General features: G+C 38.6%; 2 protein-coding genes across 5 annotated transcripts; both read right to left on the bottom strand.

Annotated features, from left to right (window-relative positions):
• Positions 1-968: 968 nt before the first annotated feature.
• On the bottom strand, positions 969-15,569 carry LOC102716063 (GPI inositol-deacylase). 4 transcript variants are annotated; one of them, XM_040527438.1, is made up of 18 exons: positions 14,939-15,560; positions 13,775-14,011; positions 13,317-13,507; positions 13,033-13,192; positions 11,621-11,758; positions 11,349-11,535; positions 10,493-10,638; positions 10,138-10,320; positions 9,851-9,961; positions 7,467-7,586; positions 7,231-7,375; positions 6,381-6,544; positions 5,567-5,653; positions 5,083-5,411; positions 3,810-3,891; positions 3,566-3,696; positions 3,081-3,333; positions 969-1,665 (listed from the first exon to the last, which is right to left on the bottom strand). In XM_040527438.1, the coding sequence occupies exons 1-18, from the start codon at positions 15,227-15,229 to the stop codon at positions 1,339-1,341; spliced, it is 3,282 nt and encodes a 1,093-aa protein (XP_040383372.1). In that variant the 5' UTR covers positions 15,230-15,560; the 3' UTR covers positions 969-1,338. The 4 variants fall into 4 exon arrangements, with proteins under 4 accessions (XP_040383372.1, XP_006660475.2, XP_040383373.1 ...); XM_006660412.3 differs by having other exon boundaries at positions 3,566-3,705; positions 14,939-15,559; XM_040527439.1 differs by having other exon boundaries at positions 3,566-3,705; positions 11,397-11,535; positions 14,939-15,559.
• Positions 15,570-18,972: 3,403 nt separating this feature from the next.
• On the bottom strand, positions 18,973-20,363 carry LOC102714216. The gene is made up of 2 exons (XM_006660996.3): positions 19,847-20,363; positions 18,973-19,755 (listed from the first exon to the last, which is right to left on the bottom strand). The coding sequence occupies exons 1-2, from the start codon at positions 20,280-20,282 to the stop codon at positions 19,553-19,555; spliced, it is 639 nt and encodes a 212-aa protein (XP_006661059.2). The 5' UTR covers positions 20,283-20,363; the 3' UTR covers positions 18,973-19,552.
• Between the last annotated feature and the right edge of the window lie 529 nt (positions 20,364-20,892).

The following is a 20,892-nucleotide window of genomic DNA, read 5'->3' as shown; positions in this document are numbered from 1 at the left end:
AATGTCTTGGTTTTAGTTTCAATTTTAGTTTCAGTTTCAGTTTCAGTTTAGATTTTGAAATACATGAAGGTGCTTTAGTTTTAGTTTGAGTTTCAGCCATACTACCAATTGTTCACAAAGTCTCAAAGTTTTAGTTTTAGTTTCAGATTCCTTTAGCATGAAGGTGCTTCTTAATTCAGCCTTCCAGCCATACTGCATTAATGTTTGCAAATTTTAATACTACATCCTGAATATGCCCACTGATTTTTTTTATATACATAAAGAAGATCAACATCAATTTACTTGAAGAACCTGGGTTTTGTGCAATCAGAAATGCAAACAGGAATGCAAACATAAAGAACCTGAATATGAACTTGAAGATCAGCATCCTTGAACTTGAATTAAGAAGCAACTTTTATGCAAACAGGAATGCACTTCAGTACAACTGCAATAATCTAGTGATTGTATTGTTTAATCTAGATGTACTTATTTCTTTTAGGGAGAGGGAACTAACGGAGAGTTTATTGGAGTATGCAGCAGAAATAGAGAGATCTTTTTGGCAAGTTGGTCAAATGGAGAGTCAAAAATAGCCATGCTATTGGAGATGCTTTAACAGACTTAAAGAAAAGAGCCAACAAGTAACAGGAAAGAAATAAGCATCAATTGTCGTGCCCACACATGTAAATGTTGTTTGAGATGAAGATTTTGTTCTTCCAGCGTCGTAGAAGAGGTCCTACCACCGACTGACATGCTGTTCTACTTCTTGGCCACCGTTTCATACAATCTGTTCCTTCCTAACTAACCAATTCAACTATCCAATTAACCCTACATTTTTCAACAGTATGGCGATGTTGCCACACATTCATGGCAAAGTGTATATGAGGAGCTACAAGTTTAGCAATATTAGCCAAACATGTGTATATGAGTGGAACAGGGTGCTCAGAAATAGAAACTGTAACAAAATGTACGTAGTACTTAAGAAATGCCACAATTTTTCTATAGAAACCCATTCTCATTCATGAAAAGCCCACGATACCATGTCTGCATTCAATAATGTACAATTGATGGTTCATATTTCATGACAAAACCGTTACAAGTGAAAAGACGGGCTTAAAATTCCCCTAACCAACCCCACCTGTCAGTTACAACACATCCAGATCATCAGAGTGATTCTCATCAGAACGCCTTCACAACAGTGAAAACAATGGTATACCCTCATTTCCCTCGCAAAACTGCCTCAGTGTCCAAAAGCAACGGTTTGGAGTTTCCAGACACAAACAAAAAAAAAACACGAGCTGCTATTATACACTACTGTATCAAACTCGATATAGCAAAAATACACTTCTCGTCTATCAGTTCCTATGAATGCTTCCGATGTTTTCTAGAAATAACATCACCCCTTACCGTACCTCTTGTCTCAATAACTCTGGAAGCAAAGCAGATGAAACCAATGATTGCCAATGCATATAGTGCCCTATAAGGAGCTAGTGCCATGGAGCTAACAAATGAATAATATCCAGCTACAAGGTAGAGAGAGCTTAGTCCAATATCTCGCCCTCTCCTTCCAGGTAGCTTGAAAGATATACAGCTCACATTTGGCGGTGATCCAAAAAGTCCATGAAGAATGGTACCAACACAAAGTACTGAATCCACAAACCAAGGAAAATTTTGACCCATTCCGATTCTCTGTAGAAGATAATATGATGCCATTTAATTCAACATTCATTAAGCAGCATATGCTGAGTGAATATAGGAAGAACCTCAGAACAGATTAACAAAAAATATATTTATTCACAGATCAACAGTTGGCAACGTCTGATAGAGTGGTGTTAAGAGTGCATTGATTTCATGGGATATATCCTACTGTAGCAGCTATAATCTGGAAACACTATGTATCGTACATCCTCCAGTTACATCTGGTCATTTTGGATAAGGGCACGTCTTCAACAAACAACTTTGACCACTATTTTCTATTACAATATATATATAGGAAAATAAATCTATAGGCTTCCTATTATATAATATATATATATATATATATTAACAACATATGATTTTCTTAAAGTACATTTCAAGATCAATCTATAATATAGTTTCCATGCTTCTAAAGTGAATATTTTCAAATTTATTCTTAGGTAAAGTTTCAAAAGTGAACTTAGCCTTGTCCAAAACGACAAGTACTACGGAACTAAAGGGAGTAATCACTTAGTCAAACCTTGACAAAACAAAAAGTACTACAGAACTAGTGCCCATAAATCTAATCAAACCTTGATCTTAATTACAGGCCGAAAATTGCAGTCAGTTAACAGGCCATGCCAATCAACATCATATTTCTATTACCACAAAAGTCTAATTTTGAGAACACTTCCTGACAAAATGAAATGCTACAAATTCTTTGCATTTCTATTGCACAAAAACACATTATTCTAAAATATTCTTAAAGTAAAATACTATTAAAATGGACGAGACAAATTTCACCCTCAGTAAGTATTAAATTTTGCTCACATGGCTGAAGTGCCATGGAGCAGTGTAGTTTATTTGCAACAGTAATTAGTCAAATTCGCTGTCTCATCAATACTGGAAATGGCACATCAATACTGCCTACAGTCTATTTTGCATATCTTGCCAAAACAAATGTAGACAATAGAACACTATTTTCAATCTAGATAGCCTACTCATGCATATAAGTAAAATGCTTTAAAAATCTATATCTATACTACTTTAAATGTCTCTAGTGGTGGTGGATGGTAGCAGTGAATCTTCCACCCCATTGCTTTCTATAACTTTTTTATAAATTAGCCCCTGCTTTTTATTGATGTTATGGAATAATCTAGATTCAGTTCAAACAAGTGATATTACAATGGTTGATAAAGAAAAATCTAGAATATTTTGCAATATATTTCCATAACAAAGCATGGGTATTTTGCTAGTACTAGATAATGGTTTTATCTCCTTTCAGATGACTGAATACCAGTTTTCTTGACAAACTCTGTATGAGGAAGCATATTTTACACACATCAGTCAACATTGGCAGGGCAAAAGTTATTGAAAACCAACCAGGAATTTACCAAATAATGCTCCAGTGTGTAAGGAAAACAGACCTGTAACCAAGCAACAAGAGAAGGTGCAAACATGAGTGTGGCCAGAAGGTGCAAGATCATGATCCCATGCCGACAATCAAACACTTCCAGTTGGCTGTCAGTAAAACTTTTAACTGATGTTGGGCTATCACCCGTTGGCAGGAGTTGCTCAAGGCCATCTTGTTTATTTTCTGATAGCAGAATAATATTATCACCCATGGATCTATACAAATCCTTTTTCTGAGTGATACTGCGAAATGAAGCTGCTAAGAAACTGTTACGAGATCAAAGCATTAGTGAAAGTCAAACGAGTGTAATTATATAGAAATATAGATGTACATGAGCATCCGTTTGCATATTCAAGATGCTACCGAGAAATGTGAATCAGGTATAATCCTATCAGAAATGTTCTTATAAACATGCAAATTACAGGAGGCACAGGAAAATATATCTATAGAGGATTTTTGTAACCATAACTTGTGAATATCAGCAAAATTAAATTGTACCTGCAAAGGGTTGAGTGTGCATAGAAGGCATGTGAGACAAGTAGTACACCAAGACCAATCGCTGGATGGACAAAGCAAACAAGTAGTATTGTAGCAAATGCTACAATTATATTTGGATTGTTTTTAATCATCTGCACAATCTTTTCCGAAGGCACATTAGTCTAATGTCTGAATATGACACAAGAACAAAACTAAACCAGGTATAAGTGTCTCAATATAATCTCTACTTTCAGAAGCAATTTACCTTTAGTGACTGAAATGGCAATGAGAGAGCGAGGAAGTGTCGAATAATCGTTGATTGAGTACCATCCTCCCATGATTGCCAGCTGTAGATCCCAGAAAATAATAAAGAAAAATAATATTTGCTCAGATTAGTTTCAAAAACTCAATATACATGACCTTTTAGTTTGACACTAAAGTATCACTTCTGAAGAATACATAAAGCAAACCATGGATGCCATGTTTCTAAAGTTCATTTCATGAGGAACATCTGTTCTAATGGTTACCATGGAAAAGAAATAATAAATTGCTCACACATAGGCATGTATCCCCTCAAATTCACAATATTTATTCAGACCACATGCATTGACCAAGGGAGCACTAACCTACAAAAATATTGATGAGAAATTACCACACATACCCTTAGTAAATGATATACATAACCAGTTAACACTATACATATCATTGAAGTAGGGGCAGTCTGTAAACATTCATAACTGCATTTTCAGTTCCCTCATCTCACAAACATTTTAAAATGGCACTTCACAAGAAAAGAAAAGACGAGCATAGTGAAACAGGGATTTTAAATAGGCAAAGATGATAAACCAATCAGAAGATCAAAATTTACTTGAAATGATGTAAGCCCCAACCAAGATATAAGTCCATACATGAGCATAGACCAAGATGCACTAAACCTAAGAAAATGATACTGGACATTATACTGCTCCCAATTAAAAAGCATACTACAATCCATTTTACTTTAACAGCATTAATGTAAGCATATGTAGTTGAAATATTGCATTAGTTACACAGATGATTTCAGCAATGGACTTAATAGTGTCAAAACACACATCCCACGACAATTGACTTTTATTGCGGGATGGGGAAAGTACAAAGTAGTAACTACTCCTTTGCCCAACAAACATAGGAAGCATGGAAATTAAAATGTTCATCTTGTGTTGTTCATAAATGTTATTGTAGTTAATTGAAAAGGAAAATAGTATGCCAATAAGATAGCAGTACTAATTCAGGACACACGAATCAGCCACTACGCAATAGAAGTGTCAAAAAAGATAATGCTCTGCTATCTTGATACTCAACAACGATCCTAAGTAAAGGTAATGTACTTAAGCAGAAGCAATGAACACCAGTAAATAAATGGACCAACTCCATCACAAAGATAACTAACATTTTAAGATTCCTAGATCTTTCACAGTATCAGTCACATAGTCAGCAACTACATCTTAAAAATAAAAGAAATTACTCGTTGAATAAAAAGGTACTTGGTGTATACTAACCGCCTCTTGATGAAGACATGTAGAATGGCCGCGACATAAAGAATCAATTTTGAACTTAGTATCAATAAAATTGTGAAGCCGTTAGCAACTATGTAGCACATCATGGTAACAAATAAGAAGGTTCCAAATGGAGGATTTTGCTCTCTGGTGAAAATTATGAAGGCAAGAAACAGAACAATTGGCATGAAGCAAAGTAACATGAATGCTCTTGGTAGCCTCAGATTAGATTCTATAGCTGACAAAATAGATGGCACAGAAGAATCATGTTCCCATGCTGATGATTGCCGCATCAGGCCAAAAAACATTACAGCAATCATGAAACCGAGAATCTGCAAATGTTAAAAAAATATGGTCTGATAAGCTATCTGACAGTGATTCGTGTAAATAAGAGGATATTTACATGACAATACCATCGTCTGACTAAGAATCAAATTCAGCAATAAGGACAGTGCCATAATTATTCATGTATGCACAACAAGATTACCTGCGATGAGTATAGCAAAAAGAATCTGCTGGATGCAGCACTAAGTGAAACATGAAGACTCACTTCGTATGAGCAATGCGGGTCAGCCTACAAGAACAGGGAGACAGATTATGTAGTAAGTACACAGTTGATAAATAAGTATTGGGGTTTTTGCAAATTTGCCACTGGTTTTTTCTAAATTGCAAGGATGCCACTCGAATGACAGTTCTAGTGGCATTTTTGCAATTTTCTAGTGGCAGTTTTGCAATAACGTTTCAAACCAGTGACAATTGTCCCATAAGTATTTTAGTTTGCTTAACAGTAGATAAAGATAATTTGATGGATAGCTCAGTGACACATGGAAAATGGATAATGCGCAAGTGGACACCCTAAACCTTTTGAATTCTGAATTTTGGAGAGAAGACCTTTTATGTGTCAGTAGCATGTTCATGGCTGGTAGAGGCAGTGGCATTGCCAAAATGCAGGCTTAGTAGCTGGCAGCACTCGATGGTGACCAGTAATGCAATCATAAAACATGAAGGCTGGTAGCTTAGAGAATAGGGGACTAGACAGTAGTGATTGATAACCAGAGTGAGACTGCTCAGCAACTCAAGCAGACCTTGTTTGCACATGTGGGAACAGTATATACTTCTTTTTTCTTGTTTCCTTTTTGGCAAAAAACAGCATATGATTCTGGAAAGTGGCAATGCCAGGTGGTATATCCATACATAGTAACGAACTCATAAAATATGCTGGGATTCAAGCAGAATGCAAAAACCAAAAATGATACAATTTATAAGTTACAAAAAAATAAACACTGGCATAATAAACTTACCAGGACAAGCACAGTAGTTCTCTCAGTCCCTTGATGTGAATCCCAAAGGGCAGGTGATGAATCAACCACAAGTGTCTCAGAGTAAATATTTGGAATAATGTGCAGACCTGATACAGGGTCCCAAGACAAAGCGACAGGCGGGAAGCACCGTAATTTACAAAGTTCTGCAATGCATACCAACATACCAAAAATTATAATGTATTAACAGCGCAGAAGCAAGGTTCCTCAAATTACAAATAACTAGTGGTCTGATACCAGTACACAAACTGATGCATGGTAAACAACTTATATCACAAGTAGAATGCACACTTTGGATGTGTTTGGTTGCCTTGATAGGCGGTAGCCTGGCTCGCATCATTAGACCAGGCCCAGTCAATCCTGTCTCACACATACGCTCTGTTGTTTGGTCAGATGCATTTGTGAAGCTAGGCTGGCTGAAGCACTTGTTTGGTTCATTGGATGTTGCACTTAAAAACCAAAAAGAATCAATTTTACAAGCCACACGATGTACGATGTAGCAATTTTTTTCATCAGACTCAGCCAGGCTCACATGGAACGAGAATGAGTTGCGTTTCTACGCAGCCAGGCCCACACCTCCGTTTTGCACCAATTCAGACAGGCCCTAGGACCTAACCAGCCAACCAAACATCAGCAGTCTGCATGCATTGAGCCTGGACGAGCATATATGCAGAATACCAAACACATCCTTTGTTATTTGTTGTTACTACCACCTTCAAATTACCATCAAAAGGAAAACAGTACAAACAGTGTTGCTATCAAGAATCTCAGTATATGCAAAGTTAAAGAGAAAAAATAGCTCCAAGCCAGAGAGAGAGAGGAAATAGCTCACTATTTTTCTCAGCTTCCAATTGGTCACCAGAAGTTTTTACTCCACATCCAGCAGTTCTCAGAGATAATGTAACTGGTAGAAGACCAAGGCTCACAGAAAATGACAAGTTTAAAGCCAGTGGGTGATCCTCCTTTAAAAATATTTCCTAAGATCAAGAAATTTAAGTTTCAACACATTCCATATCCTACAGTTGGCAAACATCATATACCATATTTTGGTAAACAATAGTTACTTACTTCAGGAATATAGCTGGAGGCAATAATTCGGGCAGCAGATAGGGCATTTGTCCCTTCCTCTGGATTGAAGAACTGTCCTACTGCCATAGATGCTGCTGGAGGTGGTCTGCCTGAAATTGTCTGGATACAGAAGATCAGAATAACATCGACTTTTGAGACTTCAGTGGGGAAGGTACACACTTAGAATATATTACTGTTTATCACAGCCTATATCCACAAAACATGGTGAAATAATTAGTATCCACAAGATGGGTATCAACAACCGAATTGTAGAAAAGTGTGTCCCGATGTACTGGTCAGTGGTCACATGCATAGACATACGTATTATCTTGAAATGTATATAGTCATAACGATTTATACCAAAGTTAGAGAAGATGGTGAATCCAGAACATTCCAAATATACCCGCTTTGATTTCATTTTTTTATTACAATATGGCTTGTCATCAAAGCAAAGCTTCAGTATGAATGAGAACAAGTACATGACCAATTCCATCCAAAGAAATCCTATATCCCCTATCAACATTGTTTTTTTTTCACGTGCAATTGCACAATGCTTCTTGGTACATTGATAGCCCACAGAAGAAAGGGACAACATAGATGACTGAACCTAGAACATTAATGAAAAATAATGGGACAATTGTGCTTTTGACCCTATTTTGAAGATTACCAATTTGACAACATTTTTGTCAAATTTCCTTATTGCACCATGCGTTTCAAAAATGAAATTGCCGTCTGACCCTATTCCATCAAAGCAAGTTAACGGTTATATAATCAGGGCCAAAATGTCATTTCTGCTTCTTTACTTAAGCCCTACTTTCTCAAAGATTTTTTTTATTTGAATAATTTGACAAAATTATGACTGAACTTTGATAAATTTATCACAAATCTTGATGTAAACAAAAACTTGAAGTAGGGTCAAATAAGTGAGGCATAAATGGTATTTTGACCCTGAATTTAACACCATTAACTGGACTTCAGGGAATAGGGTCAGACAGCAACCTCCTTTTTGAAGGAGGGTCCAATGAGCAACATTAAGAAATTGAGGTCAAATTGATAGTTAACTTCAAAATAGGGTCAAAAGCACAATTAAAGAAAACTAATTTTCATTACTCCAACATTACATAAATAGACCCCTCTAATTTCATTTTAATAACATCATATTTGTCTCATTCTGTTACAACGAATGGATGGATAGCATGCAATACTCACATTTCTTGCTAAATTTTTACCCTTCGGTTAATGGAAGTAGATAAATGAATATAAGAAATAATAATAAGAGTGAATTTCATAAAATTGAAATTATTTGATTAAAATTATCAATGTGCTACAACTTTAGCTAAACCCAAAACAGCAACAATTGAAAACGATTTGATCAGAAAAATGCAACTTTATCCTCTACGTGTATATGAAATGTGGGCACAACTTGAAATAGCTTGAGTATTCCATGTGTATGACAGTTAGCCCAGCTTTCCGATAAAATCATAGGCTATCATCGCAGTTTTCTAGCCTCCTCCCCATGCCGCCACCACAACTGTCCCTATTCTCTTCCATAGTAGCGCCCTATCCAATGACATCCTTGGTGATGAACAAGGTATCTAGCGGTAGCCTCGTCTAACAGGAACCCATAGGCATATAAATCTTTTTGTTCTTCTTGTTTTGGTGTTGCTACATCAACAAACTGATAGTTTTGACAAAACAGTTGTAGTATTCTGAAATTTACTCTAATAATTCTATTTGACTTTGTGGAAAGGTAGAAAAGAATATCGTGCACAGCAAACCATGGAAAAAGATGTCATATAATAGGTGAAAGTTGTGGCCATTGAGAAAGATGTTATGTAGGAAGCCTTTCAAAAATCATATTGTGCCAGACTAAAAGGACCAATGATGCCAGCAAGTACACAGGGAGTCAATGATCAATAAATGCATAGTGAAAATTAATTCTAATAATAAAGAGAAAATATTATGACTTCCAATAGTTTATCCTAAGTCACACGCAAGAATTATGCATTAATTTGTCATATCTAGGATGAACATGAAACAGGAGTTCCTGAAATTGTTATTATTTAAAGTGGACTACTGTATAAATAAGGCTTAACTGCATCTGATCTCACCAGACACATTTCTTAGAAATTAATTGATGTTGATAAATTTTTAGTATCACAATAGTACAGCATTAGCCTACTTTGTTCACACTCTTACGCAGCCCTGAACAGAACATACTTTTTATTAGCAAAAGCAACTAATTTTCTTACAATAGATTACAATGGAAGAAATTCAAGAAACTATCACCAAAAGGTTGATGCACATAAAGAAGCATAAGAACACAATTGTTGGTGCCAAACATTATAAGAAAACAGGAATGGTAGTATGGTACAAGGGAATACCGGTCGAGGTGCCACCGAGATAGTCATGAAGCGGAAACCACTCATTTCTTCAGGACTAAGCAGAAGAAATGCAGTAGGAGGTGGCTGCTCAGTTTGGCTCCCTGGTTCAACCTGCTCAGAAGTCAGAAGCATAGTAACTAGCACAGACATGATGGCAATGTGCAAGACAGTAATGAAGCTGCTCAATAGTGTAAGCAGAAGAAACAAAGAAACTGGTGAACATGAATCAGAGAGAGAATGCCAGCAAGCAAGAGCATACGTGGTTAAGAATTATAATTTATGAATACCTGTTTTGGTGCAGGTCCTGCAGGTATTTGGACCATCTTCGATGTAACTTCCACTATCTTTTTGCTGGCAGGTACTTTATTTCGCTCAGATGAAAGGTCCTTTTCTGGCCACAAATGAATCCTCACTCCAGAACATGGAGCAAGATTAGTTACAAAAACAAAGTGCCCCCTGTCATTTGATCCCTTGAATAAGAAACAATAAAGCAGTCAGGTCGTTCACTCAGATAGCTGCTCCATCTCAACTTCTAATAGGATCTATGTAAATAGAACTTTATATAAGCTTCCTTAGTTAACCTAATAGAACATGAAGTGAAATAAACCACTGATTATACGCTAGAAGGCCAGTTACACCTACCAAAGTTTTAATATCTAGCCATCTTCTCTTGCCATCCATTGCTAAAACAGTAACTGAATTTGACTGAATATGCAGGTCCTTCTCAAGGCCATCACTTGTCCAATCAACAGATGGAGGGCAAGAAAGTGAATCCTTCCGCTGCAAGTCTATGATAAATATGCTTATGTTAGATTAAGGTAACAAGAAGCTCCTGAGATTTTGACACCATTAAATTTGATATTCTCTACAACTACCTACCTGGGTTAATGTTACATTAGGTTGAATAATGGATAGATTACAGAAACATACAAATCTAATCATCTAAAGTTGTAGAAGAATACAAAAACTATTAGAAATGAGTCACAATCAAAATTGGACCTTGACTATTTACCATGCATTATCCTATATACTACGATCTCTTTGACCATGGCTCTAATTCAGTAATTCCATTGATCTTTTTTTTAAAAGAAATGTTTCATTTAATCCACCTTTACTGCTATGATCTGAGGGGCAAGCAATCGCTCATTTGGTAAGTTATGAAGAGAAAATAGTTTAGTGAATTGTACAGAGAACATGGAAATTTTATCATGCAATATTTTTACAAATTTGAATTATCTCAACAGCACAGTAGAATTTGCAGGAACAAAAATTATTTGATGAGAAATGATATATGATTTTTCAACATATTCAAAAGTTGGCAAGGATATTTTTCAAAAAGCTTATCATACTCTATTACTTGGAATTGGAAACAAATAATTTACCGAGGTTTTACATAACCACCTAAGCCTAATACGGTAATAAAAAAGGTGCATATCATCTTCTAAGCAATCAATTTGCAATTGTGCGAAGGATGTAAGAATGAAAGAACGTGCTGTACCACTAACTTCCTTGTTACCACTTGCAATCAAAAATGAAGGCTTAACACCTGAAACAGGAGCCACCCAACTCAAAGACTGTGGAGCTGCACTTTGGAGCATTTTTGCAAACACAAACACTCTTTTTTGTGAACTCAAAAACGGCTGCCCATTCAAAGGATCTACGATGCTTAGAAGTGTGTGTGCAACCTGAACAAAGTCAAAATCAACATATGTAAACTGTCGAAACATACTGCACAACAAAAAGATAATTTAACATAAATTACAAATCGACCTGTACAACTAACTGATTGCACCAGAGGATAGACTGGTGTTCCATGGATAACCAAACATTCTTCATGCTTGAGCTCCCTATCGTAAAACCATGAGTAGAAGGTACAATTCCATCCAAAGAAGCTAACTTTGACCTAACCTGAATCAAAGTGAATGGAAACTTGAGATTCAATTGGCCTCTTAGGAATGACCATAGCAAATATCATGAAGTAATCACTCAATATTGAAAGTCAAGCATTGAAAGTGCACTGTGTTTTCAAATTGTAAAGTTGAGACTAGTCTTAATGGTACCGATCAGATGACTAATCGCAATTAGTTGTTGATCATGTCCGATTAGTCGGGACTAGTGCAGACAATAGAACAGAGCATCAAGCAGCACGGCAGGCTGCGGAGAGCATGAGGGATAAGGAGTGGAGGAGGAACACACACCATCCTGCGGAGGATGAGGTCTGGGTCATCTTGGACCAGCAATAGAGGACTCAGTCTGTGGTCTTCAATGGTGCTGACGGCAGTCTTCAATGGCTCTGGTGGCAAGTGGGGGTGGCTAAAAAGAAAGTGTGGGACAAGGCTAGCAGTGCAGTGGCGGTTGTAGAGGAAGCCCAGCAGGTGGTGACGCTGTGGAGGAAGCCTCACAAGGTGGTGCCACAGCAGTCTGGGGTGGGAGAAAATTGGTTCTCTCACTCCATGGCAGGTGGCAACAGAAGAAATAGAGAGGATAGCAAACTATATACATTATATGGGTCACTACTATAAGTCTATAACTACTGTAACAACTATAACCTAATGGGTCATCCGCAGCCTAATCAGATGACTTATCGCGATAAATCAATGATTAGTCGGACGAGTAATTTTCTGATCGAGCTAATTGCCTCGAGTGCATAACAGAGATACCAGTACTGATCAGGCTGACTAGTCATGATTAATCGTGATTAGTTGGACAACTTAATAACATCATTCATCAAGGATTCAAGGAGCCAAAAACTCATGCAATAATCATTGTGATCATATGAAATTCCATAATCCTACGTGTGAAAGTTTCCCTCTGTAATACAAACATTTTAAAATGGAATGAAATAACTTTCAGTTTACACCTCCAGGATGGTAGCTATGACAATTGAAATACTTTAAGAGATGCATGTCATTTATTTTTTTTAGAGATGCAGCAGCTACATCATGAATTGCAGGGGACTGAATGAGTTCTATAATCTTGATCTAGTAAGTAATACAAGCTATATTTTTTGTAATGGTCTAGAATATTAGTTTTTTTGTAGCTCCTTTGGGAATTTCCATTCGTGGATGGTATATTGGCAAACAAACAGTCATAGATGCAAATATGCAGAGCATGCACATGACCAGATCTGAATAGCATTTGTTATATGGAATGAAAATATCTTATCAACAAAAAAAAGATACCTGATAATCATGGATGCCTCCAGCTACAGAGACAACAACAACATTCGAGAGTTTTGCACTGCTTGTACGTGATAATCCTGTCTTGTATCCATTTCTCCATTCCTCATTGACATGGGAAAAAAACTGACCCAGAGATGGTTGCAGCGCAATTGGAGGGTACCTGGACAAGCAATTATTCTATACGATGAACAACATTCCACACATCTATCCAATTGCAGGAGAAGCATGACGCAAGCTACCCAAGACCCAACAGACACACACACACACAGAAGGAGAGAGAGTACTGATGTGGGCTGGAGAGTGTCAGTATGGTTTCCACAGCCGATTTCCTCAAGCCTGGATGGACAAGAGCTGCTCGAGCCACAAAACCACCCATGGAATGTCCAACTAAAATTACACTGGATGGCAAGTTGTTAGAGGATTGAACACGACCCTTTAATCGTGTTAATTGAGATTCTTTGTATTGATCAAGGATCTACAAAGCATAAACAAGATACAGATTAAACCAATTGAAACAAATCAAGTGCAAGCGTATTCAGCGTAACTTATATGAAGACATTAAGCATTTGCATGTACAGGAAATTGGGAACTAAACAGGTATTTAGTAATAGCAGCTTTTATATCCAACTGAGCAGAAAACTTCCTTCTTGGTGGGGATGATAACAGAAGTTCATACAAACACAGTTAAAAGATCAATTACAGCCTATGCTAAGATGTAATCTTTAAAGTTAGGATTGGTTACCCTGTGAATGGCGTAAACAACATATTCAGTATGCTCCTCAAGTATGCGGCCATCCATTGCAGAGTGTTCTCCTTCAAGATCAACAGCAAACCAATCCAGCATACGGCCATATCTTGATGGTGTTGAAAAACTTTCCAGTACATTTACTAAAACTGCAGTAGATGCTTCCCGATAAAAGGTAGGCTCAAGTGGACCATTTTGGTATGCTCGAAAGGATTCAGCAGCCAGAGATCGGACCTAGATGCACAACAATATGATAGGAGAAGAAATCATTACATCATCAGTAACACTAGTACTATTCGTTCACAACAAAATAAGCAAAACAAAATCCATGAATGTGTAACTTGTTAATGGTGGGCACCACCAAGGATTCAACTGTCTTATTCTTCTAATATATCGTTATGGCCAGAACATGTGCATGATTATGCAATGCTAATATGGGATTAATCATTAGCCTAATATCAACAAATTGTGCAACGGTGCTACAATCAGCTGAAATCTGATTGTGTTATTACGTTTTCCAGGTTAATGGAATTCTGAAACATATGGAGATTTGTTTGAATAAACAAATACAGTAACATATGAACAGGCAACAATCATTTTTAAGGTACATTTTCATAGCTTACAGCTTGCAACACTTTCGCTGACAAGCATTTTGAAAACTGAAGGTAACAAAGATGCCCTATTATTTTACTACAACATGTTAATACTTTTCTGGAAAATGATGAACCCCCCTAGCAGTGTCATGCCGTGTGCATGCAACATGAGGTTTACCTGAATAATCCATGTTCTTCACACTAAAATGTGCATCATTACCTATCAGAGGTGAGGTCAGGTACTAAGGATAAATAAGCTGTAAATAAAACAAGTAAGAACATGCAGCTTCCTTCTATAGTTCTATCTTCTAATATATCAGCAGTGTGTGTGCTAATGCGGCACAATGGCCGCTCTTATTATGATTCTAGTACAGCAGTGCATCAACAGACATGATCCAATCAGTATTGAATTGCATTGACATAGTGTGATGTCCGGAATTTTACTAGCATCCCTTTCTTATGTGCAAGACAGCAATAGCACGCATGCATGATTTCGAAATGAATCTCTAAGAATGAAGGGAGCCGTACAAACATGGCCATAGAGGACGGACAAGCAAAGCGTGCGCACCTGCTTGTAGCTGCCGCCATTGCCTGGGATGAAGAGCACGGGCACGCCGTTGAGGTTCCTGACGTGCTCGTCGAAGTCGATCTGCTTCCAGCCCTCGTGGTAGAGGAAGAGGCCGTACCTGTCGGAGGAGGCGTTCTTGGGGATGGAGATGGGGATGTAGGTCGGGTACATGTAGGTCATGACGCACCCGTTCGGGACCGGGCGGACCAGCCGGTTGAGCGCCGTGAGCGCGATCCAGGCGGTGAAGACCAGCACCGCCGCCACCCTGCAGGTGCCGCCGAATCCTCCCATGGCCGGCGGGGGGCACCGGGATCGGATTGCTCGGCGTCACCCGGTGCACTCTCGCGTCGGTCCTCCCCGCATGCGGATGCGAGATTTGAGCGGGAGGTCTGGATCGAGCAGCTCGAGGGGATCTGGGGGATGGGGGGAGGCGTTGGGAGAGCGCCGTCTTCCCGGGCCAGATGGGACGGTCCGCGGGCGCCGGCGGTGAGGAGGAGCCTAGGCGGCGGGGCGGCGAAATGGCGGAGGAGCCGAGGCTGCGGCGACGGCGAGGAGGGCACGGTGAAGCGTGGCGGTGCTTAGCGGTTGCGAGGAGGGCAGGGTCGTCTCGCCGGCTGGGGGGGCCTACATTCAGTGGGCTGTCGGACCTCGGTACCAAAATAAGCACATTCGACTTTTCGTTGTATTTAAGAAATTACCAGTAACATTTTTATTTCTATTATGTAATAAAATATAAATATTATTTTATGTGTCACTATTTTTAAAAAATTAAAAGAATCAAACAAGATATGGTCAAAAGCTGGCTTCGAAAGCCAAAATTTTTTTTTTGACGGAGGGGGTCGAGCCATACAATGTTTGTTTCTAAGTCTACATCGTATCAAATGTTTGGACAATAATTAGAAGTATTAAATATAGACTATTAATAAAACATATCACATACTATGTACTATATCGTGAGACGAATCTGTTGAAGCCTAATTAATTCATGATTAACGAATGTGATGCTACAGGAAACATTTGTTATTTTGGATTAATTAGGCTTAAAAAATTTGTCTAACAAAATAGCATTCATTTATGCAATTAGTTTCGTTATCATTCTATATTTAATACTTCTAATTAACGTCTAAACATCCGATGTGACAAGAATCTTAAAGAAAAATCCTAAATCCAAACAGCCCCTAAAACGGCGTTGGAGTTTTTCCCATCGGTACGATCCTGGGAGGGTTTGACTTTTTATGTAGTAAAAGTATTAGCACATTTTATTACTTAACCATTGTTTTAGATATCCTTAAACAGGTTTTTTTACTTTGGATCAGATAAGTATATTATTATTATGGTCTGCATCACACTGAATTTTTTTTCAACACATATAAATGATCTCAAACACATCGGCTTAGACATATAGGTAAACATTTATTTATGTGCGGTCAATATATTTGTTGAAAGCGGAGTTAAACATAACTAGAAAAATTTCGGGACAGTCCAAATCATAACAATGGAAATTTTAATTGGTCTAAAATGAAAAAATATATCTTTTAATTGGGGTTAAGAGTAAAACTTGGGTAATAAAATGTTGAAAACACTACAGTGTGATATTCCTCATGTGGCGTTAATGACGGAAGCAATGAACAATTACCTTGTGTTTCCTTACATCGTGTACCAAGAGCACACCTTCCTCAGGGGCATTTAACTTTTTGTCAGTTTTAAAATTGGATGATAACAGACTTACCACTCGTTGTCTATGACATGTGGGCCCTCATGTGGCTATAACATGTGAGTCTAGTGACAAATTTGTTATTACCAAATGTAAGAGTGGCAAAAAGTTAATTATTTCCCTTCCTCATAGTCACAACTGTATTCTTTTTTAAAACTCCATGGGCACCATGCCGTACTTGCAAGATGAAAATGCTATCTCACTGCTACTGGAAAACCACTCCCTCATTACTGAAGAAGCTCTTCGGTATTGTTCTCTCTCTATTATACTCAACAATTTAGTGATAACATGTTTCTTTTCTTTTCATATCTTCTCTTTGGTGTCACTACTCACCATGTCTCGCCTTATCTTCTAACAACCTAAATAATAGATATCCACCTTATATTCTAACTGTCTAAATAATAGATATCAACAAAATAACCTCTTAATTCGAGTTTTTTTTTCTCTTATCTTTCTTTGCATAATATATCTAGAGACCATGGTATACCCCATATAGGTCTCAGGATTAATACCCAAAAAGTATCAAGTCAAATACATGTAGGTATCGATCAATACTTGTGTAGAACTAGGCATGATACATTATGGTATCAGGGCTTAATACATTACTAGTACTAGATACCAATATAGTACTAGGCTAGATATATACCAGGTTAGACTTGATACTTACATGGTGCAAGATATTGTGCATTTTGATATCTGGCTCGATACCTATGTGTCCTGTGCATAGTTCTAGAAACAATATACCGTGTATTTCCCAGTATTAGGGGGAGGAAAGTACCTACAGAAGGTCGAATCCAAGAAATTGATGGGAAACTAAAAATCTCCTACATTTAGATCCACATACCAAGGAATCTGAACATGAAGTTCAAACCATAATTGATTTGCAAAGAATTGTAAATAATTGTAAATAATATGTCAGAAGCCTTCACTAACCCAAAGGGGATTATGAAATCTCATATACCCACTGTGAATGTATCGGAAAGAATGAAAATACCTCATGACATAGAGAAACCGATTTTCAAATTAATTTCTACATCTCCCTAGCTTGTAGGAAGAGGGGGAGACCACCGGTTGCAAACACTCAAACTAAACTTTCTAGGAGATGTCCTATGAAACAAAAGATTGGACATAATACCACAACATAAGAGAATAGTGAAGGAGCTCAATAGGTAGATGAGCCACCTGTAGTGATATGCCTGGATGGCAATGAACCCAGTGAAAATATGTGCATAATTACTACTAGCACTAGAAGACTAGAAATTCCCGACTTAAACATTGCGCAAAAATTCCTGACTTAAACATTGAGGAATGTGAAGGAATAGAAGAAATATCCACCAGTTATGTGGATGTAGGTAAAACATATAATAGAAAGAGTACTATTGTCAGCATATACTTTGCCAAAAAATCGCTACGATCATTGATCTGGATCCAAAACCAAAGTCCATGACAGAATGCAAAAGGTGTTTAGAGTGGGTCAAATGGGAAGAAGTAATAAAGGCAAAGTTAATCTCGCTAAATAAAAGAATAGTATTCGACCCTGTTGATCGTACCCCCCATAGGGATATCCCCTGTAGGATATAAATGAGTATTTGTCTAAAAACAGGATGAGAACAACCAAGTGGTTTGGTATAAAGCGAGATTAGTAGTACGAGAGTTTACATAGAGACCTAAGATCAGTTTCGATGAAACCTATTCACCTGTAATGAATGGAATTACATTCTGGTTTTTAATATCTATGGCAGTCAATTTGGAATTAGAAACACAATTGATGGATGCAGCGACCGCATATTTATATGGGTTTCCTGGCGGAATTCAAGTTCCTAAAAAAACAAAACACAACATTTACGGTGTTAAATTGCAAAGTGAACAAATGGTATGGGTTAAAACAGTCTGGTAGGATGCAGCACAACCAACTACATGAATTTCAAGAAGGAAAATGATTAATCAAGAATGATGACTGTCCCTGTGTGTTTATAAAAAAACCTGAACATGATGACTGACCCATTTAGACTAGAAGAAGATAATGAAGAACTATTGGGACCTCAATGCCCATACTTAGGTGCCATTGAAGCTTTAATGTACCTTCCGAATGGTGGTAGGCAAGGACGAATCTAGCGTGGGGCCTCCAGCCCCTACACGCTAGATCCCCATAGAAAATAGGGAGGATGAAGGGGAAGAAGAACAGGAAACAAGAGGAATAAGAAGGTAACCAACCACCCACCCTCTTCATGCTAGCTCTGCTACTATTGCTAGGCTTGTTGTATTGGTAGTTATATATAACTTACCGTGTATAATAAGTTAAAATGTAATTACACTATAATGATAAATAACTTTATTTTTCACCCATTCCACATATATCAATACAAAGCCAAAGTACTATTACAACCTCTATTGTCTCCTACTTTATTTAGTCTCGAAGCATTTATTCGTTATTTTTAATTGCTCTAAGAGCAAGACTAATAATATAGCCAACAAGCTGGCTATAAGAATTTTTTATAGCTTTCTTTTAGCCTACCCATATAGTAGTTAGCTCTTCATTATTAATGCAGAACCCACGTATCACTCTCACAGAGTGTCTTGGTTATTGTACATGAGCTAGCTACAAGCTTGCAGTCCGCTTACACTCTCTCATCCACTCTCTCCTTTATATAAGCATTTAGCTAGTTTAGAGCCTGCTATTATACTTGCTCTAATGCAACCATCAGTTAAAAGATCAACTTGTTTTGGGACAAACAAATATGGCTAAAAATGATTCTATCCTGAGACAGAGGGAACACTACAATTTCCTTTGCAAGTTTCCGAAGAAATTACGGTTACCCATGTGAAATTAACCTGCAGTTTCGTGTCACAAACTTAAGTGGAATAGGACATGGAACAGGCGATCGAGGCGCATGGCGGCGCTAGAGCAGTGCGGCAAGGCGTGGAAAGCGCTCGAGGATCCATGTCACCGCCCTGATGACGACCAGCGCCGCCTCCCCCGGCTTCGCCGCTGGCTCCACGCAGTCCCGCCCGTACACGATCTGCAGCTGCTGCCGCTCCTCCTCGAGCTCCACGCGGTAGAAGCTGCATCCCCGGCTGAACGGGAACGGTCTCCCCTTCCACTCTGCGACGACGCACGCGCACGCAATGTATCCTCAGATTCTATGGCGAATTAATTGGAAGATGTATTAATGATGATTAATTGCTTTAATTACCGAGGTGCCAGGTGACGCCGACGGCGCGGGAGTCCTCGCCGGAGATGTCATCGATGACGAAGAGGAGGTCGGGGCTGATGGACCCCATGAAGCCGGCGAAGAACTCGAGCACCGCGCCGCGGCCGACGAAGGGACGCGGGAACACCATGTCCTCGTAGACGCAGCCCTCCGCGATGAGCGGCTCCACCGCCGCCATGTCCCGCCGGTTCACTCCCTCGTAGAACCCCCTCACCACGTCCGCCGCCGTCGGCGCCACCGCCGCCTTCCCTCTTGCTGCAGGCTCCAGCATCGAACAGGCTGTCGTCGTCGTCGTCCTCCTGCCGCGGCCGCGCGCGCCATTGTTCCTAGGGCTACGGCGGACGGCGGCCAGACCGAGGCCCGGAGGAGGCCGAGCCACTCCAACGGCAAGCCGCTGCTGGAATTGGATTAGCGCCATGGACGCATGGCCATGGATCTACTGGAGCTATAGCTATGACGCAGTACAATCCCATTTCCTCCCGCGAGAGCTGGATGCGATTCTCACCGCAAGCGCAGAACTAGCCTTATCCATTCAAACTCCTATCCTATATATCCTGTGTATTTGCTGATTTCATTTTAGGATTTTTGTTCATTTCAATTTTTTTCCAAATTAATTAAAGTAAACATTACTATGCAAATTAATTTTCGTAGCATCGGACATGTTTAGATTAATTTTTTTTTTCAAAATTTGGTATATTTTTATGAAACAGCCACCGGAACTTTCAACTTTTGGCAGGAGCACAATAGTTAGATTTTGCTTATTTTATTGACTCAAAAAAATTTGGCAATGTAAAAATTTAGTACGGTTGAAACCGTCAGTAAAGTAAACAAGCCTTAATTGGCCGTTCCCAGAACCGAACTGTCCTGCAAATAAATAATCTTACACCAAAGACCTAACACAGATCGTTAGAAGTAGAACCCATGTCTCATTAACTAATCAAAAGAACCATGTTTATTTGTTTAGGTGCTAATCACTTTGTTAAGAACCATGTTTATGGCAATTCCAGTAAAAACCGGCCTAAATTAGG

Source organism: Oryza brachyantha, chromosome 9 (assembly GCF_000231095.2).
Source record: "Oryza brachyantha chromosome 9, ObraRS2, whole genome shotgun sequence".
NCBI classification, from domain to species: domain Eukaryota; kingdom Viridiplantae; phylum Streptophyta; class Magnoliopsida; order Poales; family Poaceae; genus Oryza; species Oryza brachyantha.
The sequence above is the reverse complement of the archived record's forward strand: the minus strand, read 5'-3'. Positions and strand labels throughout refer to the sequence as shown.

What these genes read in the sequence shown, in the direction of transcription:
- LOC102716063 (XM_006660412.3), bottom strand. Translation starts at nt 15,229, where the DNA reads ATGGGAGGATTCGGCGGCACCTGCAGGGTGGCGGCGGTGCTGGTCTTC. An exon ending in GAGGCATCCATGATTATCAG is followed by an intron (nt 11,759 to 13,032) that starts GTATCTTTTTTT and finishes ACTTTGATTCAG; the next exon opens with GTTAGGTCAAAGTTAGCTTC. An exon ending in CTCTTGTTGCTTGGTTACAG is followed by an intron (nt 1,666 to 3,080) that starts GTCTGTTTTCCT and finishes TATCTTCTACAG; the next exon opens with AGAATCGGAATGGGTCAAAA.
- LOC102714216 (XM_006660996.3), bottom strand. Translation starts at nt 20,282, where the DNA reads ATGGCGCTAATCCAATTCCAGCAGCGGCTTGCCGTTGGAGTGGCTCGG. An exon ending in CGGCGTCACCTGGCACCTCG is followed by an intron (nt 19,756 to 19,846) that starts GTAATTAAAGCA and finishes GCGTCGTCGCAG; the next exon opens with AGTGGAAGGGGAGACCGTTC.